The sequence below is a fragment of the Schistocerca nitens genome, chromosome 6 (genome assembly GCF_023898315.1).
Source record: "Schistocerca nitens isolate TAMUIC-IGC-003100 chromosome 6, iqSchNite1.1, whole genome shotgun sequence".
NCBI classification, from domain to species: Eukaryota; Metazoa; Arthropoda; class Insecta; order Orthoptera; family Acrididae; genus Schistocerca; species Schistocerca nitens.
Genome location: NC_064619.1, coordinates 573908859 through 573936062, shown reverse-complemented (window position 1 = coordinate 573936062; position 27204 = coordinate 573908859). Strand labels below are relative to the sequence as shown.

General features: G+C 43.6%; 1 protein-coding gene across 1 annotated transcript in view; it reads left to right on the top strand.

Moving 5' to 3' along the window:
* Positions 1 to 2383: 2383 nt before the first annotated feature.
* The window catches only part of LOC126262851 (speckle targeted PIP5K1A-regulated poly(A) polymerase-like), a 193104-nt gene continuing 168283 nt past the window's right edge, over positions 2384 to 27204 (top strand). The window contains exons 1-3 of the mRNA XM_049959719.1: positions 2384 to 2614; positions 3646 to 3790; positions 8810 to 8927. Coding sequence (XP_049815676.1) covers positions 3655 to 3790; positions 8810 to 8927 — 254 coding nt within the window. The 5' untranslated portion in view covers positions 2384 to 2614; positions 3646 to 3654. The remainder of the gene's footprint in view (positions 2615 to 3645; positions 3791 to 8809; positions 8928 to 27204) is intronic.

Here is a 27204-nt window from a genome sequence, read left to right as displayed (position 1 = left end):
GGTATACTTACAGATTTTAATACCTTTTTTTCAAATTGAAGTCCCTCTCCTTCACACACAGAAGTCAGATGTAGAAAAAATGCTAAATAATTCTAGTACATAGGGCACGCACTATCTCTGACGCAGAGTGTCTACCACAGGAATTGGAACATCTGAGAACTGTATTTCGAAAATATGGGTACTCAGAATGGCAGATTCAACGTGCTCTCCGCCCAACCACTACAGTACAACCTGTGGAGATGGATGAAATCACGAGGGAGGAGGTAGGCACTGCGTTTATTCCATATACAGGCGCACTCTCGGGGAAAATCGCCCGCATTTTGAAGAAACACCGGGCCGGAACTGCGTTTTGTCCTCCGAATAAAACTCGTGGACTGGTGGGGAGCGCCAAAGATGACCTCGGTTTGAGGAAGGCCGGCGTGTACCAGATTCCGTGCCAATGTGGCAAGTCGTATATTGGTCAGACGATGCGTACCGTCGAGGATGGATGCCGTGAACACCAGAGGCACACTCGACTGATGTATCCGAGCAAGTCGGCGGTCGCTGAACATCGTTTGTCGGAAAATCACGCTATGAAGTATGAACGCACGAGGATTCCGGTACAGACGTCGAGATACTGGGACAGCGTTGTTAGAGAGGCCATCGAAATTCGCATCAATGACGACCTCATAAACCGTGACTGTGGCTATAATCTTAGCAAGGCTTGGGAACCAGCGATTGGGTTAATCAACAGTAAATCGAGCAAACGTATAATTGTGACGACCACGGCGGACAGAACCATCACACCGACGTCATCACAGACGCCGTCGCAATCTGTTCCACTGTGCGACCGTGGCGCGGGACGCGGATAGCGGAGGGAGCGCGCCGCGGGCGGAGGGTATTTAAATCGGCCGCCGCCGCGATCGAACGCAGTTCCCTCTGAGCAGCCATAGCTTACGGTTCTCCGTGCCGGCACGTTCAGAGGAGCTCAGTCCGTCAGTTCACCTGATGATGATGACATGTATGATCGCCGAAATATTGTGCCCGTTGGACACTGTAGACCGGCAGTACACCCGTGGATATTTTGAATATCAAATACGCCTGGAGAAACTCAAGAATCACAACAATGCTAAATAATTGTGTTCTGATTTTACTAATTTAGACATTATTAAGTCAACTGCAGTTTTGCTGTTAGACCATACAAATCCAAGGCACTTCCTGATGTTGTAGTCAGTTCAATGTTTTCTATATTTTTGTAAACTGTTGTGCGACGCCCAGTATGCGCGTCCGGAATAGCGCTCCCGCTGGCCACTGTGAAAACGCTAAGTCCACGCACAGTATATAAGCGAGGGCGCACTCGCGCTACGCTCATTCTGTGTCTTGCTGCTGCACAGGCAACTGAACTGAACGCCGCCAACATGCCTTACAGGAGATATCGACGTCGTCTTCGCACAACAGTTTACAAGAATATAGAAAACATTGAACTTACTACAACATCTGGGGACAAGAAAAATCGCATTCCAGTGAAGAGTGTTGCAACCCGTGCTCTCGTCGATGGACCTTGTGTATTTCTTGGATGTTCTCTTAATTTTAGCTTGGACATAAACGACACTTTCTCACATGGAAATGGATGGTTCACTGTCGCCATAGTGAGAGGTGGTAGTGGAGTGGCTAGTGTTCCTGGACTTGAAAGTTTTACTTGGGTATCACTGCACAGGAAACATTTGATGGACTCAAAGCCAAGGCTGAAATATAGCAACAGGACATAACTTGTTTTTATAAAAGATACTTGAATCTCTATATTGAGCTTGTCTCAGAGATCAAAAGACAATTTGACCTCTCCAATCCCATTTTTGAAGTCATTTCTACAGTGGAATCTAACGTAGCCCGATCTTACGCTGTTAAATCCTTGTACTCTGTCGTAAAGAGATTTCCTGTTCTTCAAAAATTAATCAACTGTGAACAATTTGATTGTCAATGGAAAAATTGTGCTATGCTGGAGCAGGAGAAATTTGGATTAGATTAAAACCTGCCCCTGTGTACTGGAAGAAAATTTTTGATACCTATGAAATCTGCAGCCAAAACTCCAAATTCCCCAAATTTACGAGAATTAATCATCCTTCTCCCCTGTCTTCTCTTTTCTTTCGAACCGACGAGATAAATGATGAGAAGCAGTATATGGCATCGCTCAGCCCAGTAAATTCCGGTTAGGTGTGTAAAATAGTTAATTTTTAATCTGATTCATGGTCTTTTTCTTGTATGTAAGTATTGTTGCAACTATTTTTGAAATGGATGGTATCTTGAGATATAATAGGGTAATCTGACGATCCTGGGTGGGCTATTACATTGATAGGCATTGGCGACCCTGGTCGTCGGGTGTTTGTATGTCACGGTAACTTCTTTGATTTGTTTTGAGATTGTTGAATTTACTTCATAGTTCATAGCTGTTGCTAGTGTTCTGCTTGTGTAGGCGTAATGTTTGTGCGAAATAGTAGTCTTATAACATTGGTGCATCGTAAGTTCTTCGTTTCTAATACCTAGTGTGATAAGCATGGTCGGTGCTGAGGCGTCTGATGTTAAAACATTCCCGTATTAAGTAAACGTTTAAATATCCAAAATTTTTGATGGGAAGCAGGTATGTGATTTTTGTATATAAATATGTTTTCAGGTGAAGTATTGCCGCAAATTTATCGAATATGTACACCCACATACGGAAAGGTGTTGTATGTTTATAAAAAGCCTTCAATTAACCTAGATACTTGTGAACAGAACTGCATCCCCAATCAGGTGCAAGAAACTGTGGGTAATTTTTGTGTTTACATCTGTAGCCCTTTAATCCATTTTATCGACCTACCTAGATAAACTCTAACACAGGCCTATCCGTACACTTGTAAGTCCAATTCCGTTTTGCTGCTTGTACAATATAAAATTTGTTGAATTGTTACACTCCACTCTCCCGAATTTATCAGTTTTGTTGCTTTTGTTCGTTTCTTTTTGTTTTGTTTCCACGGAGTGTTATGTAGTCTTCATCGGAGTCAATAAAAAGCCATTTGCTTCTTATAAGTCGTTTCATTTGTGTTTGTTACAAGCATGTTGTGCGTCCTGTTGACCATTCGTTTTAGGTTTCGTTCATTGATCAGGCTGCTCTCAGTAGGCTTTAGTTGGTAGTTTGAAGTATGCACTGCAGTTTTCAATAAATTTGCTGTAGTTCTGTTTGCCCGTGGCACTTATGCTATAGCCCTACCGGTAGAACACTCGCTCTTTCACGGTGTGACATGTCTGTTTATTTCCCATAGTATTGGGAGGGGTGAATTTTAGTAATCCTTTATCTTATAGATAGTTCATCAAAAAAGTCATTATTCACTTTCTCATTCCATGACTGAACTGTTTCAGGAGCTTTATCAGATGCACATTGCTGGATGGTTTGAATGAATAAATGAACCTGCTGCAAGAGTGATTTTCCAAACTGTGTATAGTTTTCAGAAAAAGTTTAAAGACGAAACTTAGTGTTGTGCTGTAAGATATCGTATCACACTTTTAAAAGTGTATCTCAGTTGATGGATTATTGAAATGTTGTCCACTGATGGCAGTATAGTTTTGTAGTTAAGAAAAAAAAAAAAAAAAAAAAGGCTGCATTCATTACGTGAACTTTTTTTTCATATGTAGACGTTGGTGATGGACGACCAGTATCGTGCGTGCAATTATTGCAAAATTCCAGTACCAGCTTGTAAATTTCATGAACATCTAAAAACAAAAGCTCATCGTGAAAGGAGGATGGCGTCAAAATTGGAATGTGGTGTCTATATCAGTCGTAAGTAACTATAGGCTATAAGTGTTATAGTATGATAAAAAAAACCTGTGTTATCTCTGTGTTTGTTAGTATTTTTCATCTAGTGATTAAAATTCTTCTGGGTGTTGTACCTTTTCATTGTATAAAATATGTTAATTATTTCTTGAATATGCTCACGAAAACCCAAATATTGATTTGCAGACTGTCACTAGTCACTGACAAGCAGGCTAGCCCACGAATAGTTTCTTTCCTACCGTCTCCTTTTTTGTCATTGTATTCTATGGCCAATTACAAGTATCACAGATATTTGTATTGACCCTGATTGTCTGCAATAAATAGATGCACCTTTCCTTCACCGTAACTAGGCTTGCCCTGAGGAAGGTTGTTGTAATATGGTTGTAATGTTGCTTTTACAGTTATACAGTGGTGTAGTACAACACCCATAAGAATTTTAAATCTCATGACACTGGCCGCGGAAGCGTACATAGTTACATTTTTCACAGTCTTATAGTTCTGATTAATGGCAATACTTTTTAGTTTTCTGTCTGTAAGTTACATGATATTCGGTACATCAATTGAGGAACCAGTTCAGTGTAAGTATGTAATTTGAGTTAAACTCCTGGCTGTGCTCAACGAAAGGGGGCTTGCCATCTAGTGGCAACATACTTTCAGATATTTTTTGTTCTTCATTGGATGGCACCCTTTCTGTAGTCCTTGTATTGATCTTTGTTTGCAGTATTTTTAATGCATCCTGAATTTACTTATTTATTTTTTTATTTTTTTTTTATTTATTTTTTTTTTTTTTTAAGGGCCATCTGCTGTAATTTAGAGTTCCGTTACAAGTTCCTTAATTCCTGTAATCCATTTCATGTTGCTCTTACCATTCAAGAGTTTTTCTACTATTCTTGTACTAATTATATTTTCTAAAGAACAATGAAAATAATCAATTTTTGACCATATAATGTAATTGGACAGATAAAAACTCTGCTCGCTAAGCAGCAGTGGGAGAACACACATATGAAAAAAGGTTTTACTTATGCAAGCTTTCGGAGCCAGTGGCTCCTTCTTCTGGCAGAGGGGTTGAAGGGGAAGGTAGAGGGGTGAAAGAAAAGGAATTGGAGAGGTTTAGGAAAAAGGGGTAGAGTTCGGAAAAGTCAGCCAGAACCGCAAGTAAGGGGAGACTTAACAGATGGGATGTGAAGTGAAGACAGGTTGTTGGGGACTGCACCGGACAAGATTTGAAAACCTGAGAGCTTAAAGGTGAAAGATAGTGTAACATGCAAGACAGATATTACTGCTGAAATATTGTGCACAATTTAATAAGAGCAAAAAGGAAGTGTATTGTATGTGTTACTGGGGGGGATAGACAGTTCAGAAAATAAAAGATGTAGAAAACTAAAACAGAGAGAAGATAGAGTAGTTTCTGGGAATAAATGCTGAGACAAAAGTAGTTAATGTTAATTTAGGCCAGGTTAGTGGCAAGAACGAAGGATATGTTGTAGCGTTAGTTCCCACCTGCTGTGTTCTGAGAAACAGATGTCTGGGGCGATAATTCAGATGGTACTTGTGGTGAAACTGGTGCCGAGGTCATGACTGTCCTATTGTAGAGCATGCTCTGCAACATGATATTTTTTGTTGGCATTCTACACCCTCTGTCTATGCCCATTCATCCAAACTTATAAATTGGTGGTAGTCGTTCTGATGTAAGAGGCTGAATAGTGTTTATGTAACAGTTATTGTATTGCACGTTTTGTTTCACTCTTTGATAGCATATGTTTTGCCTGTCAGAGGGCTGGTATAAGTGGCGGTAGGTGGGTGCATGTGGCAAGTCTTGCAGTGAGGACGGTCATGGGGGAGGTGCCATAGAGCAGGGAGATGGATGCAGAAGCATAGAACTCTGACAAGGATATTGTGGAGATTTGGAGGGTGACCAAGAACAACTCTTAAGTGTGATGTGCAAAATCTCAGACAGAATGGACTTCATTTCAGGACATGATTTTAGGAAGTTGAAGTAGCTGATCAGTACATTAAAGACCAGGATAATACTGAGTGACAAGTGGTGTGCTCTGAAGTTGTTTTTTCAAGGTCTCAGCTCTACTGTGATTGTTTGTGATGGCTCAGGAAATCTGCTTTTGAACTAGGCTAGTGGGGTCATTACATTTAGTGAAGGCTAAGGTGAGAATGGTTATTTATTGCTTTAAAGAGTCTGCATCCGAACAAACATGTCTGCCTCGAATGCCAAGGTTGTATGGAAGGGAACGTTTGACATGGAAAGGATGGCAACTGTCAAAATGTAAGTACTGTTGTTTGTTCATAGGTTTAATGTGGACAGACTTGTGTAGCTAGCCTTTGGAGAGAATGAGATCAACATCAAGGAAAGTGGTGTCGGATTCAGAATAGGATCATGTGAAATTTCATTGGGAGAATGTATTCAGAGATTCCAGGAATTTTAACCCTGAGATTATAATGGCAAAGATGTCATCAATGTATCTGAACCAAATCAGGGGCTGAAGACTTATGGAGCCCAGGAAAGACCACCGAGCAACCCATGAAAAGGTTGGCATAGGAAAGAGCCATGCTGGTTCCCATGACCATATCCCTGATCTGTTTGTATGTTTGCCTTCAAAGGTGAAGTAGTTCTTGGCAAGTTCAGCAGCAGACTGACCCTTTACGTGGAGGATGTTGGTATAGAAGGAGCTGGCATCAATTGTGACAAACAAGGTGTTTGGTGAGAGTGGAGTGGGTAAGAATTTCAGATGATCTAGGAAATGGCTTTTGTCTTTAATATAGGAGGGCCATCTTTGGACTATGTGTTGCAGGCGTTGATCAACTAAGGCAGATATACGTTCAGTGGGTGCTTTGAAGCCAGCAACTATAGGATAGCCAGGATGATTGGGTTTGTGGATCTTAGGTTCCTGGTGTTCTCACAGGTCCAAAGAATGAGATGAATTTCTTCCTGACCATGATCATTACTGTTTCTGTTTCCTTGTTTGCTATTCTCCAGTGCCTTGTTTATTTATGTATGTCCTAATTGTTCTTCTTTCTGTCTTTAGCATTTTGTCAGTTTTTTATGTATTACTTGTTTTGAAGTTGGTTTCAGCTGCATGTGTTATTTTTGGTTATGTAACTGTTTTATAATGTTTGAATTTTGCAGCTATCAGTGGGCTTTTTTTATTGTGTTTTTGCTGATGTGATTTACTTTGTTCAGTTTTTTTAAATACTATTTTGATATGTTAGGTTCTCATTTACATTTTATGTTGGCATTCTATATTTATCAGCAATTTTGAGTTTTGTATTGTAATTTTGTTTGCTTTTATGGATCAGTTAGCATAATCTCTGCTTTTCAAATAATATTCTAAGACCAATTTTCCAAGCTCTTTCTTATAGCAATTTGACTTGTTTGGTTTCTTGAACAATTTTTGGCTAGAAGAGCACGACAATCGAAAAATTTTAAGCAGTATAAACTCGTATCACTTTTAACACTTCTAATTCCCTTTTTGTGCATATATTTACAGTTGTGTTGTTAGCTAGGGAAGGAAAAAAAAAAACTGATTTGTGACAGATCAGTCTGTAGCATTGCTTGAGGTCTAGGTTTCTTTGGGAGGTGACAATGTGGTTATGATACTAAAAAAAACCAAATTGTGATGACAGATTGATCTGTAGCTTAGCTCATCTGAAAAAATGGCAATAACATGATGTTATAGTTGCCCTATTGTTTACAGTTTTTGTCGCATGTTTCCTGTGTCACTGGTCAAAGCCGATGACCTGTATTGAACATTCCTCTATATCCTCCTTTATACCAGTCTCTCTTTATATGTTCCGGTGCACAGTTGAAAAGCAGTGGTGCCTCACAGTCACATTGTCTTAAGCTTTTTTATGGTCAATGATTCAGAAATTTCTAATCTTAACTTGACTTTTGATTTGGTGTTGGTTATAGTACGTTCTGTTAGTTTAATTAGTTTGGCTGAGGTTCTAGATTGCTTAGAAATTTTAAGAAAAGGTCTGTGGAGACATGCATCCCTTCATAAAGTCGCGCATCCCTTCATAAAGTCGCGCGCGCGCACACACACACACACACACACACACACACACACACACACACACAAAAATCGGCAGGATCATTCTCTGTGATTGATCTCTCAGTTTGCTCTTTTGCTCATTGGAAAACAGTAGACAGCTCTATCCCAGTGACTACTGTCTAGTTTTTGTTCACTTTAAGCAAAGAAGATAGCCAGAAATTAAAAGCCCCCAGATGACAAAGGCAAATTGGATGCTTTACAGCCAGTTTGCTGCATTTAAACACGGAGACAGCATACAGGATTTGAAGAGCCTTTCTGCTGCTGATAGGTCCATACAGAAATCTTCAGGCCATCGTAGGAGGCAGCTTGTCCCTTGGTGGAATGAACAGTGTTGTTCACCACTAAAGGAGAGGAGGAAAGTTCTGCAGAGATTCAAATGCAATCCATTTCAAGAGGATCTTGAAGTCTTTTAGCTACATAAGTAAAAAGTCCAACAGACAGTTAAACAGAGCAAGAAGTTAAGATCCAACATCACTTGCATACTACACTGTAGGATTTTAAGGTAAGTCATCAAAATATCCAGAAGTGCGCACGTCCTGACAGAAATAAATAATGCAGTTAGTGAGATTGAAACTATTTGGGACATTGTCAAATGGGAGCCGAGACAGCCAGGCAGTGTAAAAAAATTCCATAACCTAAACTAAATGACAATAATTCGCATTCCAAGTCAGATATAAAAGAATGCCAAAACAGTGCCAGTGAAAATTTACACAATCCTCGAATAACCTGTAAAGAATTTCAGATTATATACATTTTAGTACTTGAAATACATACTTTATTTTCTTACCTGTAAATGTTTACTTAAAACATCATCCCATTGGCTGTGAGAAACTGATTCATTAACAACCTTGTGACTTAGGGATGTTGTTGACACTGCAGCCAACACAGACTTTAACTCCCATCTTTGTTAATTTGCAAACATCATAATACTTTAATATCTGAATGTGTTTCTGTTTTTCAGAACTACCATTGAGAGTAACAAAGGAAATACTAGTGGGAGTATTGGAAAGGTTTGGTAGAGTTCGTGCGTATTCTTTAAATTCACACGCAGGCACAGCCATAGTTTATTTTGAAGACAGGTGAGTTGTCTCAGTGAAATTTGATGTGTGTCAAATGTACATGTTAGTGAATTTTCACAAAGTGTGTAGTACTGTAGAAATGGTTAGTATTGTCCATCCACACACACACACACACACACACACACACACACACGAGAATTTTTCATGAGGGCCCTGCTGCCTGAAGTGATAAGTTATTTGAAAAAATTACATTATTACTACTTTGGCACATTGTCTCATGTTTTCCTACATGTTCTGATTTGCCCTTTGTTTGTGACTTATTTTGCATTCTCACTTGTCACTTATTCCCATTTATTTGTACTATATCCGTACTAATCCTTTTCCTCCTCCCTCACTCTCCCTCTCCCTCCCTCCCCCCCTCTCTCTCCTCCCCCTCTCTCTATCTCCTCCCCCTCTCTCCCCCTCCCCCTCTCCCCCTCTATCCATCTCCTCCCCCTCCCCCGTTTATACCCCTACACCTCCCTCTCCCCCTCTCCCCCTCTCTCCCCCTCTCCCCCCCTCTCTCCCCCTCTCTCCCCCTCTCTCCCCCTCTCTCCCCTCCCTCTCCCCCCTCTCTCTTCCCCCTCTCTCTTCCCCCTTCACCCCCTCTCTCCCTCTCCTCCCCCTTCCCCCCACCTCCAGAATTAAATGAAACAGATTTTTGTGTCATTCGTGTGTTTTATTTACACCATTACACATTTTGATAGTTCATACAATCATCTTCAGATGGATAATTGTGAGAATTTCATTCTTCCAGTATTTAGTAAGTCTGAAGACATACTAGGGAAAAATCAGTGAGGCTTTTGATCAGACAGAGGTACAACTGATCAGATATTTATGATGGAAAAGTTCTATGAATATGATATAGATCTGCATTTCCTATTCATTGACTTCAAACAAGCCTTTGACAGCGTAAACTGGCAAGGACTACACAGAGTACTGGAAGAAGTTGGTATATGTGCTAAACTAATAAGACTAATCAGAATGACAATGACAGAAGCAAGAGAAAAAGTATAGGCCCTTAGCAGAACAAGTGAAAGCTTTGACTTTAATAAAAGCATGAAGCAAGGTGATTGTCTCTCCACTATCCTATTCAATATAGTTCTACATAGTGTAGTAAATAAAATCAATGAAAGAGGCACCATATTTTTGAAAATTAGCCAGATATGTGCATACACTGATGACATTGATAGAGTAGGAAGAAATATCAATACACTCCAAGAAACATACCGGGCAATGGAAACAGAAACCTTAAAAATTGGCTTCACAGTAAATGAAAGCAAAACACAATACAGGATGTTTATAAATGAATATTGGGGTTTTAGTGCTTTCTAATATTTATTACATTAAACTTACAGTTATAAATAATACGTCAAACGAAAGAACAACTCAAACAGTTGTGTTTGGCACCAGTGTGCATGTGCAGCATGCAGTGTTTCCGCCACAATCCACTAAACGGTGGTAGTAGCGAAGATGGCGACTAGTGAACACAAAACGTATTGTGTTTTGCAGTTTGCAAAGACCAAATCTGTAGTTACTGTGCAACGTGCATTCCGGCTGAAGTTCACTTGTGATCCTCCAAGTGATGATAACATTCATAGATGGTAACATCAATTTGAAGATACCTGCTGCCTTTGTAAAGGGAAGAGCACAGGACGACCAAGAGTTAGTGAAGAGACTGTTGAGCGAGTGAGAGAGTCGTTCACTCGTAGCCCAAAGAAATCAGTTGGGAAGGCTAGTCGTGAACTAAAAGTTCCTGTGTCGACTATTTGGGAAGTTTTAAGAAAACGCATAGAACTACGTCCTTACTGTTTACAGTTATTACAGGCTCTAAAGCTGGCAGACCATGGATTACGTGCCAACAAGGTGGTACACATACCACGAGATTCGCCTAAAGTGACTGTTTTTTGTGCCGTATTCCGGTGCAAAGTTTATGGGCCTTTCTTTTTTGGTGAACCTACTGTAACTGGTACTTCTTACCTTGATACACTAGAGCAATGGCTCTTGCCTCAGTTGGACGAAGATGAGCCAGAGAACTCCGTTTTCAGCAAGATGGTACGCCACCTCTCTGGCATAGCGAAGTATGTGATTGGTTGAACTTCTCTGTACCCGAGCCCTGGATAGGCCACAAGGGACCCTATGACAGGGCTTGCTTTGCATGGCCTCCATGTTCACCTGACCAAACACCATGCGATTTTTTCCTTTGGGGCTTCATCAAGGATCATGTGTACATGCCTCCGCTACCAGCAGACCTCCCTGAATTAAGAAACAGCTGTTGCTATAATCGCTGAACACACAGTTATCGACGTTTGGGAAGAACTCGGCTATAGACTTGATGTGTGCTGTGTGACAAACGGTGCTCACACTGAACATTTATAAGGTTCTTGGTAAAACTGAGTTGCTCTCTCTTTTGACATATCATTTATAACTGTAAGTTTAATATAATAAATATTATAAAGGGTAAAAACCTAATATTCATTTATAAACACCCTGTACATGATAATGTCACAATCTGAGGCCAGAAGAATCCCTAAAGACCTAAGCAGCAATGGGAAATGCTTTAAAGGAGTGTCCTCTTGTAACTGCTTGGGAGCCCTAGTAACAAATGATAACAGTATTGGAAAGGTTATAAGGGAAAGAATACAAACAGGAAATGCAAATATGCAACTTTTCAGAAATAGTCTTGTTACAAGAAAAACAAAATGCTAATATATAAGTCCCTAGTCAACCTAGTTATCACATACAGGTCAGAGGTATGGACATTGACGGAACATGACATAAGTGCACTAAGAATTGTGAGCGGAAAATACTATGCAAGATATATGGTCCAATAAGGGAGGAAGAAGGATGGAGAATACGTTACAATGCTGAATTAAAAGTGTAAATAGAAGATAGGGACATAGTAAAATTTGTGAAATCCCAGCAAATACGATGGCTAGGATAGAATTCCAAAGAAAATAATGGAAGGTGTGATACATTCAGCTAGGCAAAAAGGGAGACCTAGAAGAGGATGGATTGATGATGTAATAGTGGATCTCACCAGTATGGGAGTCCAGGGATCGAAAAGAGCAGCAAAGAACTGAGAAATGTGGAGGAAGATCGTTGAAGAAGCAAAGACTCACCAAGGGGTGTAGTGCTACTGAAGGAGGAGGAGGAGGAGGAATATTTAGTAGGTTAGTAGCATCACTTTTTATGACGCATGCTCAAATGTGTTCCATTTGTATTAGTTGCAGATCTCAAGAGCTTGTCCTACATAGATTAAATAGAGGTAATAGTCATGAATCAGTGACAACTGATACACCACACATGCCTCCTGGGTAATTCCAAACAGTGAGCACCTCATTGGCTGTGTATGGGTTTGGCCACTGTGTGGCATGACAGTAGAATGTTGTATGCCACAGGGTGCAGGGATCTTTGCGTAACTACCTGGGTCATGAGGATGGTGCAGACCTCCAAGTAAAAATTAAAAGAGGATGTCAATGTCAAGGTTTTCTGGATGCCGATAAGATGGACGGCTGTTGAGGTGGAATACTCGCGAGCAGGCACCTGCCGCACCACTGTTGTATAAAGCTTACCCAGGTAACTGGGGCTGTGTCTTGATGCACCGTTATTTTCTTAGCTTTTCGTGGGATTTCCATGAAGCCAATATTTTGTCTATCACTCCCAGAGGTTTTTGTGGCCCATTGGTCCAAACCTCAAAGAGACCTCATGTAGCTAGTCCACTTGGGATTTCCATTACCACCAGTAATTGATGACATCCCTTGTTGAATAACACTTTCATCATTAATAAATATATGAAAGTTGCATTTGAGAAAGTATTGCTTTTTGACATACATAAAGCATTAGAGAGACTTTCAGGGCAACTTAAATCTATCAAGAGACTGCGTAGGGGTACACACCTAGTCGAGACAATGAAAGCTATCCAAGTAAACAAGCTGTTAAATGCTAGATCAATTGGAGAGTATGGCATCAATGGTGAGCTGCACACATAATTAAACTGCTGCAAAGAAGCTGTAACCTGTCATGATATCATGAATGTAGATTCCAAACTGCTTCAACAGGAATGGGAAAGTGAAGGCACCACAGAAGTATCCCCCAGGGGATCCACAACTCTTTTGTGGATACGTGCGTAGCGAGCACGGGACCCCGAGCTGATGTGGCCCTCCTTCCTTTCCGGGCTGCATACCTTCCCTTTCCGCATCCTTCCCCATCCCCCATCTTCGCCCCCCCCCCCCCCCCTCACCTCTGGCTCTTTCCTTCCCTTTCTCCCCCTCTGGGGGTATGGTTTGTGCCTACGTCCGGAGACGGACGCTTGTAAATGTACCAAATTCTTCGCCTTCCTTGCTTGTAAGTCTTCATCCTTCCTTTGTCCTTCTCTTTTCCTTACCTCTTCTCTCTACCCTTTTCTCTGCTGCGGCGTTTGAGACCTCTCTTCTTTCCTTTCCCTTTCTCTTTCTTCCTTCCTGTGTGTGTCTGAAGGCCGACCCACGCACTTCCATGCGTAGCCGGTGACGGGGTAACGCATAATTCCCCGCCCCGGGTAGACAGGTAGGACACGTACGTACCCCCTGGTAACGGCCAGGCCCAGGGAGGGGTGATTACCCGAGCTGATACCTTCCGAAAGTGCCGATTGGTCCCTCCGTCCATTTGTTGGGAGGTGTGACCTGAGGTGTGAACAATCACCTAAGGCGGGAGTGCCCTCAGAGAGGGCACCCACAAGGGAGGAGCGCGCCATCGGAGACGCCGGTAATCATGGGGGATTCTTCCGCAATGGTTTCCTCACCTTCCACTATGTCTGCTCACAAACGTAAGTTCACTGAGTCTCAGCCACAGTCAGTTCTTCCATCGTTGCCACAGTTCCTTGTTGTTTCTCGGTCTGACGAAGGTCACGACTTCTCCATGGTCAACCCTTTCATTATTCAGAAAGGTGTAGACACAATTGCAGGTCCTGTAAAGTCTTGTTCCAGATTACGGAATGGCACCCTGTTGTCAGAAACAGTCAGTGCCCTCCAGGCACAAAAATTGCTGCGTACCTCACTACTACACACTTTCCCTGTCCGGGTGGAACCGCACCGTACCTTAAATTCCTCGCGTGGAGTTGTTTATACACGCTCCCTCGATGGACTGTCTGACGAAGAAATTCAGCACTACCTGTCTGACCAGGGCGTAACGGCTGTTCATAGGGTTATGAAAAGGGTTGACACGAACATCATTCCAACCCGCACTGTCTTCTTGACATTTGACAAAGTTCAACTCCCATCGAAAATCAAAGCAGGCTATGAGATAATTTCCGTTCGCCCTTACGTCCCAAACCCTACGCGTTGCTATCGGTGCCAGCGGTTCAATCACACCAGCCAGTCCTGTTCCAATCCGGCCAAATGTGTTACGTGTGGCAGGGATGCCCATGAGGGTGCTTGTCCACCTCCATCCCCTCGCTGCATCAACTGTATGGGTGACCACGCTGCTTCCTCTCGAGATTGTCCCGTTTTTAAGGACGAAAAGCTCATCCAGGAAATTAGAGTAAAGGAAAAGGTGTCGACCTTTGCTGCTCGAAAATTATTCGCCAGTCGACAGCCCACCATGCCTCAGAAAGGAAAATACAGCACTGTCCTTGCTTCTCCTCGGCCAACACAGGAGGCGGCCACGCAGACTTGCGACCTCAGCTTTAGTGCCACGGTCGTCAGATCGGCCAGCGCAAAGATCGCCCGTTCGACCTCACCACTTTCGCCTGCCCACTCTTTGGCTCACCCTTCGTCGAGTTCTGCTAAATCTCGTGCCCAAAAGTCAGACACCAAGACTTCGAAAAAAGAGCATACTCGTGACGAGTTTTTACGTACGGCAACTTCCCAACCATCGGTTCCTCCTTCCTCTAAACATCATACTTCCGAGAAGGCTACAAAGAAACACAGTTCCTCTCCTTCTCCGCCAAGGCGTGTCCCATCTACAGCACCACCTGGCGGAAATCGCCCTTGGCCGTCTTCTGTGTCACCGAGGCGCACTGCTGGCGGCCGATCATCCGGCCGGTCGCTGGTGGCAGGAGCTGCTGCTGACCAACCTATGGATCAGGATCTTCTGCCTTCGGCTGAATGCCATTCCGATCTTCTGTCTTCAGGAAACAAAGCTGCGTCCCCATGACCGCTTTGTTCTCCCTCATTTTCAGTCCGTCCGATATGATCTCCCCTCTGTTGAAGGCACTCCAGCCCATGGAGGACTCATGATTCTTCTCCATGATACTCTTCATTATCACCCAATCCACTTAAACACTTCCTTCCAAGCTGTCGCCGTCCGTCTTTCCCTTTCTGGATACACGTTCTCTCTTTGTACTGTATACATTCCATCGTCCACACCAATGGCACGAGCTGATCTCCTTCATCTTCTTGGTCAGCTTCCACCCCCGTATTTGCTGGTTGGGGACTTCAATGCCCACCACCCGCTTTGGGGATCTCCACATCCTTGTCCACGTGGCTCACTATCGCTAGACGTCTTCCACCAAGCAGATCTAGTTTGCCTCAACACTGGGGTCCCTACATTTTTGTCTGCCTCCACGACAAATTTATCTCATTTGGACCTTGCGGTCGGTACTGTTCCGCTAGCTCGGCGCTTCAAATGGTTCGCCCTTGATGATACACACTCGAGTGACCACTTTCCATGTGTCCTTAGACTGCAGCCTCAACTGCCCTACATGCGCCCGCGACGCTGGAAGTTTGCCCAAGCCGATTGGACACTTTTTTCGTCTCTAGCGACATTCGATGACCGTCACTTTCCCAGCATCGACGATGAGGTCACACATATTACCGACGTTATTCTTACAGCTGCGGAACATTCAATACCACACACCTCCGAATTGCCCCGGCGCCCCCCAGTTCCTTGGTGGAACGAGGCATGCCGTGATGCACTACGTGAGCGGCGACATGCTCTCCGCGTTTTCCGCCACCATCCTACTTTGGCCAACTGTATCCGCTATAAGCAGCTCCGAGCGCGATGCCGTCGTGTCATCCGCGATAGCAAGAAGGCAAGCTGGAAATTCTTTATTAGCTCATTTAACTCCTTCACTCCCTCCTCGGAAGTTTGGAGTCGGCTTCGACGGTTCTTAGGCGCGCCTAGTTTGTCCCCGGTCTCTGGGCTCACTGTCGCGCATGACACATTAGTGGACCCCGTCGCAATTTCTAACTCGTTGGGTCAGCACTTTGCTGAGATTTCGAGCTCTTCAAATTACCCGCCAGCGTTTCTCCCGAAGAAACGTGCAGCGGAAGTGCGACCTCTTGCTTTCTCCTCTCACAATCGCGAAAGCTACAATACTGTTTTCTCCTTGCGGGAACTCCAACATGCACTCTCTTCTTCTCGCTCCTCCCCCCCAGGTCCGGATGGTATCCACGTCCAAATGTTGCTGCATTTATCAACCCATAGTCTGCGTTACCTCCTTTGCCTTTATAATCGAATTTGGACCGATAGTACTTTTCCCAGACGATGGCGGGAAGCTATCGTCGTTCCTGTTCCGAAACCTGGAAAGGACAAACATCTCCCCTCTAGCTATCGCCCTATTTCTCTGACGAGTAGTGTTTGTAAGGTTTCTGAGCGTTTGGTGAATTGTCATTTAGCTTGGTGGCTGGAGTCCCGCAGTCTTTTAACACCTGCCGAATGCGGTTTCCGAAAGCATCGTTCTGCAGTTGACCATCTTGTTGCTCTCTCCACTTATATCCTGAACAATTTTCTCCAGAAACGCCAAACAGTAGCAATATTTTTTGATCTGGAGAGAGCTTACGATACCTGTTGGAGGACAGGCATCCTCCGCACACTGTTCTCTTGGGGCTTTCGAGGTTGGCTGCCCCTTTTTCTTCGCGAATTTATGGCAGAGCGCACATTTAGGGTGCGGGTGAACACTACTCTCTCCTGTACTTTCTCCCAAGAAAACGGGGTACCCCAGGGCTCCGTGCTGAGTGTTGTACTGTTTGCCATTGCCATCAATCCAATTATGGATTGTCTCCTTCCTGATGTCTCGGGCTCCCTCTTTGTGGACGATTTTGCGATCTACTACAGCTCTCAATGGACCAGCCTTCTTGAACGACATCTTCAAGGATGTCTCGATCGCCTCCACTCTTGGAGCATCGAAACCGGCTTCCGTTTTTCTCCCAGTAAGACCGTTTGTGTTAATTTTTGGCGACGTAAGGAGTTTCTTCCGCCCTCCTTACATCTAGGTCCTGTCAACCTTCCGTTTTCCAACGTCGCTAAATTCTTGGGTCTTATGTTTGACAGAAAACTGTGCTGGTCCTCCCACGTTTCCTATCTTTCGGCTCGCTGTCTGCCATCCCTTAACACCCTCCGTGTCCTGAATGGTACCTCCTGGGGAGCGGACCGAGTGGTCCTTCTCCGCCTCTATCGCGCCTTAGTGCGCTCGAAATTGGACTATGGAAGCATAGTCTACTCCTCTGCTCGGCCGTCTATTCTTCGGCGTCTCGACTCTATCCACCACCGTGGATTACGTTTAGTGTCTGGAGCTTTTTACACCAGCCCTGTGGAAAGCCTTTATGCTGAGACTGCTGAACCTCCGCTGTCCAATCGGCGAGCAGTCCTTCTGAGTCGTTATGCTAGCCATCTGTCTTCCATGCCTGCTAATCCAGCCCATGACCTTTTTTTCGACGCCTCCTTTGATGTAGGTATGCAGGCCGCCCCTCCTCCCTACTACCACCGGGAGTCCGCTTCCGTCAACTACTCCATTCTCTTTCCTTCTGCTTTCCTAAAACCTTCTTGACAACTTGGGGTACAGCACCGCCTTGGCTCCGTCCCCGGATTTGCCTGCTCCGTGACCTTTGTCGATTTCCCAAGGATGGTACCCCTTCACTTGTTTATCGTCGGGCATTTGCTGCTCTATGTGCACAAATGACGGACGCCACATTTATTTACACCGACGGCTCGAAAACATCGTTAGGTGTAGGGAGTGCCTATATTGTTGGCGACACCCCAAATCACTTTCGGCTTCCCGACCAGTGTTCGGTGTATACTGCGGAGCTTTACGCTGTTCTCCAGGCTGTCCACTACATCCGCCGCCATCAGCGGATACAGTACGTTATCTGCTCAGATTCTCTCAGCTCTCTCCTCAGTCTTCAAGCTCTTTATCCTGTGCACCCTCTGGTCCACCGGATTCAGGACTGTCTGCGCTTGCTCCACCTGGGGGGCGTCTCGGTGGCGTTCCTCTGGCTCCCGGTACAAGTTGGTATCTGTGGAAATGAGGCGGCCGATATTGCAGCCAAGGCTGCAGTCTCACTTCCTCGGCCAGCTATTCAATCGCTTCCCTTCGCCGATCTACGGAGCGTTTTATGTCGTCGTGTTATTCATTTATGGCACGCGCATTGGTTGACACTTCCCCATAATAAATTGCGGGACGTGAAAGCTCTTCCTTGTGCTTGGACCTCTTCCTCCCGAACGCGTCGTCGGGAGGAGGTAATTTTAACTAGACTCTGGATAGAGCACTGTCGTTTTAGCCATCGACATCTTTTAAGCGGCGATCTCCCCCACTCTGTCCCCACTGCTCTCAGCTGTGGACGGTAAGACACCTTTTAATTGAGTGCCCCTATTTTAATCCGTTACGCTCCCGTCTACAGCTATCGCCTGATATATCGTCGATTTTAGCAGATGACACGCGCTCCGCCGACCGCGTTCTCAAGTTTATTAGTGCCAGTGAACTGACGTCCGTCATTTGAAGCTTTTTTTGGGGACAACCAACCCCTTTCTGTAGTGGATTTTTAAGCCTTCCTTCTGCTTTTAGTTTCTCTAATTTTATGACTTTCGTTCTCATTGCTGCTGGTTTTCAGTTTCGGTTTTTTACTGTTTCCTAAGTCACAGACTGGGCGCTAATGACCATAGAAGTTTTGCGCCCCCCCCCCCCCCCCCCCCAAATAAAAAAAAAGCAGAAGTAAAGAATTTCATGAAAAGAGTAAGTTGTGAATTCAAGGAGACATGAGGTTTTATTCTTGCTTCCCACTACCATAGTTACCCAAGTACATTGCAGCAGACTTTATATGCCTTAAAGTTAGATCCTCCATACCTGACCCTATATACTGCTAAAAATGTTACACTTCTGTCAAACCATCATGGTTTGCAAAACTGAGGCTTCGTGCAGAAGAGGGACTTCAGCTGCAATAATCAGACTCTCATTGTACTGCATCACCCACATATATTAATGCTTTCACTACCATTGGGACAAATACTTCCCATGACAGGCTATCAGAGAAGTGGTGAGAATTTGCTGCATGTTACTGTCATGTATCAATGTCCCATTGGTGAAGGGAAGCCAGCTAATAGTTTACAGAACTCTTATAATTACAGCCCGCACTTGTAGGTTATGGTGTCTTCAAGTTTCATCTTAACCTTCTACTCTGTATTGTTGCATTGAATTAGTTTGAGCCTGCAGGTAGGCAACTCAATTAACATAGTTGCAAAGCGGGCTGTTGTTGCGCCTTCCCACAAAATTTGTGTCAGGGAATTGCATGCTCTTACTGATGTGCCCATATTGAACTCCTGTAATGTGACTTACAAATTGGAGAGATGCGAACCCTGGTGTTACCTATGAATAACCGCATACGTCCCACCCATACCCATGTTGAAAAATGAAACAGCAGGAAACAACTTTTTGATATTGTTACTTCTGACTTTGACATTAATTGAAATACTTAACATTAATAAGTTTCTTTTAGTGGCCATTTTACAGAAGCTGTATGCAATTTGTAGTAGTTTAAAAGAAAAACATCTTTTTGTGCTCAGCAACTGAAAAGACATTTTCCTTTTAAACTACAGCAATTACTTACATTGATATCTTTCGCCTCAAGAAAAAATTGGTAGTCAAAGGGCTAATTGCCTCCAAAACAACCCTGTTTGCAGTAAAGGCTGTTTAGTATTCCAAGCAGAGAAGGAACTGCAGGACATACATAATGCATCTCATTCTCTTAGGTGATGGAGGCATTTAAAGCTGTACAGCCACCTATACATCTCAGTCTTTACCAAAAAAAGGCACCCAGACATTGATAGGTGAATGAAGCGCAACAACCTACAGCTTTAAAGATAGCGGCAAACTTGTGCCACTGGTTACACAACCAAGTTTACCTACATCTGAAGCAGTGCTGGTAGCATAAAGTGCTGTCGAGAAAAATAATACACCCTCTTGACAGACAGAAAATGAAATGGAAAGATGTTGCTTTTAAAACAGCCTTACGACTGTCCCCAAAAGCCAATATGGTAATGGAAAAGTAACAAGCCAAAAAGATCAGTTCCAAAACCATCAGACCTTGTGACCTTGATCTTGTCTGATGGGTCGGACAGTGACTGATGATATGGATGTCACTGTCTGCCTGAGGAGACCATCTAGTCTCTCAAGCAAGCCTCCTACTGCTGCAACTTCCCATCATGGAGAAATAGTGGGGAAAGACATGATAAGTCATCGCTTCATGCCTTACATACTGCAGTGCAACATGAATGAGTTCAGGATACATGACTCAGCTCAGGGAAGACCAATGTCTATATGTTGTTCGGGGCACATTTTAAATTACGGGTAACATCCCACTCCCAATCCCAGTTCTTTAAACAATTGAACTCCCTCGTATAAAACAGTTTCTAACATTTGTTACTTTACAAATGAATAAGTGCAGTAAATTTTTGACGTTAAACATGTAAAACATTTATGATTTAGATGAAAACCATAATGACATTGGCTTTATTAGTTTTGGGTTATTCACGTAGAGATGAACAATAATGTTTCAGAAAAGGTTTGAAATTATCTGTAAGTTTTGTTGGAAGTCATTAAGTGCTCTCATTCTCAAATACTGGATGAATATAGTCTGGGTAATGTGTGCGTTATGAGTTATGCTTCCACAAGACATAGGCACAGTTTGTAACTTAACTTTAATCCATGATGTATTGTGTTAAACTGTAAACATAAAATTATATGTCTTAATTTGTATATTATGTCAGCATTTTAAATTTTTAACTTCAGTCAATAATTATACGAAATACTGAAAATCAAATTTGTGTTGCCCCTCGAAACTGTTAGATGAGCAGCATGCACCGGTGACTGTGCACTGTGCAACATTTGAGTCACCAAGTAATATAGATCTGAGGCCCCTGAGCTACATGCTCAAAAAGGATGATCTTAGTGGAGGCAGAGCTAGGGGAGGACTGGCTGTTTTTGAAATCAATGCATACGATCCCTCGCATCATCCATCACCACAAGTCTATGGACAATTGCTGTAAGTGTGTGTGTGTGTGTGTGTGTGTGTGTGTGTGTGTGTGTGTGTGGAGATTTTAACATGCACAGTGTGCTTTGGGGCTTTCAACCAGCTGCCCCAGGCATAGGGCTATGAAAAGTCTCCTGCCATCACACACGTGTTGAGCAAGGAGCAGAGCACACACTTCAGCATTGCAGTAGGCACATTCATAGCTGTTGATCTCTTGGTGTTCTCTCCAGTCCTCACACACACCGCTCAATGGGAAGTGATTAATGACTTTAAGTCAACTGATCACTTACAGATTTGGATTTGTTCTGCCAGACTGAGCGGTGCCAAAAGAAAACTGCCAGAATATGTGCCCAGTTAGGCAAAGTTAACACAACACAGCCAACGTGCTGTGTTCAAACACTTTGAAAACATATAGGAATGGGTGGATCATATTATCCAAATGATCTACCATACAGCTGAAGCTCACATTCCAGAGCCCTCAGGCCAGTTACAGAGGCAGCCTGTCCCTTGATGGAGTGACAGATACCACTCCACAACCAGGATAAGGTGAGTGGCTCTGTGTATGAAGAGTGTGAGAAAAGTAGTAAGCCTGATTTTTTATCTGCTGAAGTTTTTATTTTTTTCAGACAACAGTATAGTCGTCTTCAAAGTACGTCATTCCTAGTCTTGGTAGCAGTGCTGAACATCTTCAACTGGTAGGGTCTCTAACATGTTGGTCACATGTTCTTCAGAGCCCCAAAATGATGTCCTTTTAAGACATTTTTCAGTTTTGGGAAAGGAAAAAAGTCACAAGGACTCTGATCAGGTGAATAGGAGGCTGTGAAACAACAAGAGTGCCTTTTTAGATCAAAGAGCCCATGATGGAAGTGGCTGTGAGACTTTGGGCATTGTTAAGATGGAACATCCACTTGTCTGCGATGTCCGGTCTCACTCGATTCACCCTTTTCTAGAGCCTTTGGAGAACATCATTGTAAAACACTTGGTTGAAAGTTTGTTCTGGATGAACAAATTCTTTGTGTACGATACTCCTACTGTCACAACGCAAATCAGTATTGTTCTGATCTTTAATTTGCTCATTCAAGCTTTTTTCAGCCGAGATGTCTCAGTGTGCCATTCCCCACTTTGCCGCTTTGTCTCAGAATCGTATTCAAAAATCCAGGATTCATCACCTATGATCATATGACTGAACCATTTGTGTTCATTGGAATTCCTTTCCGAAAGATCAAACCACACATTTCTTCAGTTGTCTTTCTGCTCAATTTTGAGAGTTTTCAGCACCATTTTGACACAAACCTTTTTCATGTGCAAAACATTGGTTTGATCTCACAAGAGCACGCACATGTTCAACATTTTCATTAATTTTTGATGTTGAAGGTCTCCCTGAGTGAGGTTCAGCTTCAACGTGTTCTCATCCTTCCAGAAATGATTTGTGCCAGTGAATAACTTGTGCTTGATGACAAAATGTTGCTCTCACTCAAAAATTGTGATGGCTGTAGGAGCTGAAACTTGGACTGAACATCTGGAAGGATTGAACACACTGATCTGCACAAGTAGAACAATGCAGCATTGCCATATCGCTCACATTGTTGTGAGACTCATTACTTTTCTCACACACCTCATAGGTTTTCCAGTGATGGTCAGCTACAGAGCCTCTCACAGTTTTTCAGGTACTGAAAGTGAAATGTCTCCGAATTATTTGAGAGAGCAAGAAGAGATTGTTACTACTGTTCTTTAATACTATAAACCATATGGAAGACCGTCAGGAGGATTTTTGGAAGAGGTAGGAGGTGTTCTGTGGCGGCTGTAATGTGGAATGTAAATCTTCAGACCAACTTGCAAAATATTGCCCAGACAATAGTGGAATATTTTGTCAAAGTTCATGACACTGCCAGTTAGGATCTGATGCAGTGTAGTGGCTGCCCCCTGATGCTTCAGTTCCACCAGTGATGAATAATACACCTGCTCCAGATCACAATAGACTTCATTATAGCATGTTACGGCTCATTGCAGATCAAACTAAAGGAATCCTTTCACTGATTTTAACTTCGTTTATTTGTCAGGATACTTTCTTGACTTGGGGAGACAAGCTGTTTTCATTCCATTCTTAGAACTTGGGAAATGCCATACATGCCTGAGTAGTCATCATAGTGTTGGGCTCACTAGCTGTAAGGGGAAGACTTTGGATCGGATGGCCAACAGCTGCGTTATCTGGATCTTTTAATCCAGGCAGCTCCTCAGTTGCTTTCGTATATGTTCAGGAGATATCGTTCCACTTTTGACAACCTCCTATTTCAAAATGTTGGGCATGGTGCACCGTGAAGGAATTAGGCTAGAACCAATCCCATACCAAGCATCTGTGGTGAGGCTGGTGACCGACTGCTTTGCTTCAGTCAGCAATTTCTCATGGTGTGACAGGCCTACAACACGATATACACACCACAGATAGTGCATACCACACTGTTTCTTGGCCACCAACGAAAAGACATTAATAACTGTCAGCGAGCATCAAGGGTATATGGGATTTACATGAAGGACTGGATTGCCTTTCAGATGGATGTGGCCATATCAAAATTTTACACAAAGCAGATCTGCACCTTGACTTCTAAAGAAGTCCGGATTTAATTTAGATCTGACAAATTTTAAGAAAGGTGGGCTTCAGATTTAACCTTTATAGCTGTGTTTTGTAACACTTTACATTGTGATACTGGTGATTCAAAGCAAGGAGGGTCTCTCAGCTGTTTGACAGTATTCCCCAACCATGTCTTCAGGATTTTCTGTTCCATTGAATTCGCTGTATTCACTGCAGAGCTATGTGCTATCCGGAAGGCACTGGAGCAGTTGAAGTGTCTTCGAAGTGAAAAGTTTCTCATCTACTTCGCTTTAGTATCCTAGAAGTATTGAAGCATTTGTTCCCAGCAGAGAAAACTATAAAAAAATACAGGACGAACTGCTCCTTTTTGACCAGCAAGAGCAGCTCATATCATTCTGCTGAATATCTGGAAATTTCGAGAAACGGGTAAGCAGATCAAGCAGCCTAGGTGGTCTGCAGGAAATATGACATGTGCCGCTCCCCAGCAAGCTGTTATTCTACTGTGGAGTCAGAGAGCCATAAAACTGTGGAAGGAGGAGTGATTGGTCATGAAGGAGAGTAAGCGGTGGTCAGTGAAGGTATCTAGCCAGGGCGCACCTCTTAGCAGTAATTTTGGCAGGGCAAAGTAACCTTGACCTACCCGCAAGTAAGGCTCTGTCCCATGCTTCGTACTCCAGTCTGTGTTACCTGTGGTGGATAATTCACTATATGCCACAGTTTAACTGATTGCATTTGGTATTGTGCTAAGAGGGCAGAAACAAACATAGGTGGGGTTGTGCCCTCTATTTTAGCTGATGATGAGACAAGTGAGGCAAAACATTTAAAATTTTGTGTAGTGTCAGGATGAAGATTTTACTGTGTTGCAGAGTGGCTGGCCCATCCGTATCATTCCAGTGGTGTATCTCCCTCTCCATCCTTCCCCACTCCCTCCCTCCCTCCCTCCCTCCCCACTCTCCCCCCATCCCTCCCTCCCTCCTACCCACCCACACACACACACACACACACACACACACACACACACACACACGTACATACGTTTTTTAGCATTTTATAAGGTAACTGGAGAGATAAAAAAATCTACTCACCAAGCGGCAGCAGCAGAACATACATATGTTACATTAAAGTTTGCAGCTTTTAGAACCAGTAGCTGCTTCTTCTGGAAGAAGAGTTGGAGGGGAAGGAAGAGGGGTTGAAGAGAAATAACTGATGAGGTTTAGGAAAAGGGGTAGAGTTCGGAAAAGTTGTCCAGAACCGGGGGTCAGGGGAGGTGTACTGGGCAGGTTGAGAAGGAAATACTGATTGTTTAGGACTGCACCAGACAACACTTAAAACCTGAGAGCTTCAAGGTGGAAGACAGGGTTATATGCAAGAGATTAATACCTAAACATCATACATTAATTAGTAAGAGCAAAAAGCTCAGTGCATTGTATATAGCAGAGCCGGGAGGGGGGGGGGGGGGGGGGGATAGACTGGTCACAAAATGAAAAATGTAGAATACTAAAAGAGAGCGAAGAAAGGAATAGCTGCTGTGAAGTAATGTTGAGACCCAAGAAAGTAACGTAAATTACGGCCAGGCAGATGGTGTGAACCAAGGACAAGTTGTAGCGCCATTTCCCACCTGCAGAGTTCTGAGAAACTGGTCTTTCGGGGAGGAATCCAATTGGCACATGTGGTGAAATATGCACTGAGGTCGTGACACTTACGTAGACCATGTGCTGCAACAGGATATTGTGTTTTGCCAGTATACACCTTCTCCCTTTGCCCATTCATCCTGACTGGTAACTTGATGTGATCATGCCAGTGTGAAAGGCTGAACAGTGTTTATGTAATTGTTGGTATATGACATGTGTCATTTCACAGGTGACTCTCCCTTTGATAGCACATGTTTACCAGTTACGCGGCTGGTATAAGTGGCTGAAGGAGGGTGCATAGGGCAAGTCTTGCAGTGGGGACAGTTGCAGGGGTAGGAGCCATAGGGTGGGGAGATAGGTGCAGAAGGAGCATAGGGTCTGACAAGAATATGGTGGAGAGTGGGAGGGAGACAAAAGCTATTCTAGGTGTGGTGGGCAAAATCTCAGACAGAATGGACCTCATTTTAGGGCATTTTAGGAAGTCATAGCCTTGTCAAAGTAGCTGATTAACACATTCAAGGCCAGGCTAATACTGAATGACAAGTGGTGTGCTCTGAAGTTGCTTTTTTGGAGAGATCAGCAGTACAAAGATTGGTTGTGATGGCCGAGGAAATCTGGTTTTGAACTAGGATAGAGGGGTAATTACATCCAGTGAAGGCTGAGACGAGAATGGTGGTGTATTGCTGTAAAGAGTGAATCTGAACAAGTACGTTTGCCTCGAATGCCAAGGCTGTATGGGAGGGAATGTTTGATGTTGGAATGATGCCAGCTGTGCAAATGTAAGTACTGTTGTTTGTTAATATGTTTGATGTGAACAGAAATGTGTAGCTCATCTTTGGTGTGGATAAGATAAGTGTGAAGGAAAGTGGTGTGGGATTCAGAATAGGAAATTGTGAAATTTAATTTTGAGATTGCAAGAATTTTAACAGGTCAGCCCCACCTTGAGTCCATGTGGCAAAGATGTCATCAATGTATCTAAGCCAAACCAAGGGCTGAAGGCTTGTGGATCCTAAGAAAGCCCCCTCCAAGTGACCTATGAAAATGTTGGTATAGGAAGGAGCCATCCTGGTTCCCATAGCTGTGCCCGTGATCTGTTTGTATGTGTGCCCTCGAAGGTAAAGTAGTTGGTAATTACACACATCAAAAAAACTTTTGCATCACTCCGATTCCCAGAACTCCTGAAAATAGGCATTGATTGTGGATATTGTATCACAGACACACTCCCTTTGACTGTTCAGCACTGTCACTAAACCCGCCCAAAGATGTAAACAACCATGCACGAGCAGCACCTATTATACGGAGGGTGTCCAACAGCTGATCATTTCTAGTCATTCCACAAGGAAGAAAGTACACATTTCGTGTTGTCTGTAGTTCAACCATGCCTGGGTGGTCAATACCGCGGTTTGATCGCATCCGCATTGTTACTTTGTGCCAAAAGGGCACCCAACAAGGGAAGTGTCCAGGCGTCTCGGAGTGAACCAAAGCGATGTTGTTTGGACATTGAGGAGATACAGAGAGACGGGAACTGTCGAAGACATGCCCCGCTCAGGCCGCCCAAGGGCTCGGAGGAACCCTGACAGCAATGCTACCATGTTGAATAATGCTTTTCGTGCAGCCACAGGACATCATGTTCCGACTCAAACTGTGCACAATAGGCTGCATGATGCGCAACTTCACTCCCGATGTCCATGGTGAGGTCCATCTTCACAACCACGACGTCATGGAGCGCGGTACAGATGGACCTAACAACATGCTGAATGGACCGCTCATGATTGGCATCACTTTCTCTTCACCAATGGGTGTCGCATATGCCTTCAACCAGTCAATCGTCGGAGACATGTTTGGAGGCAACC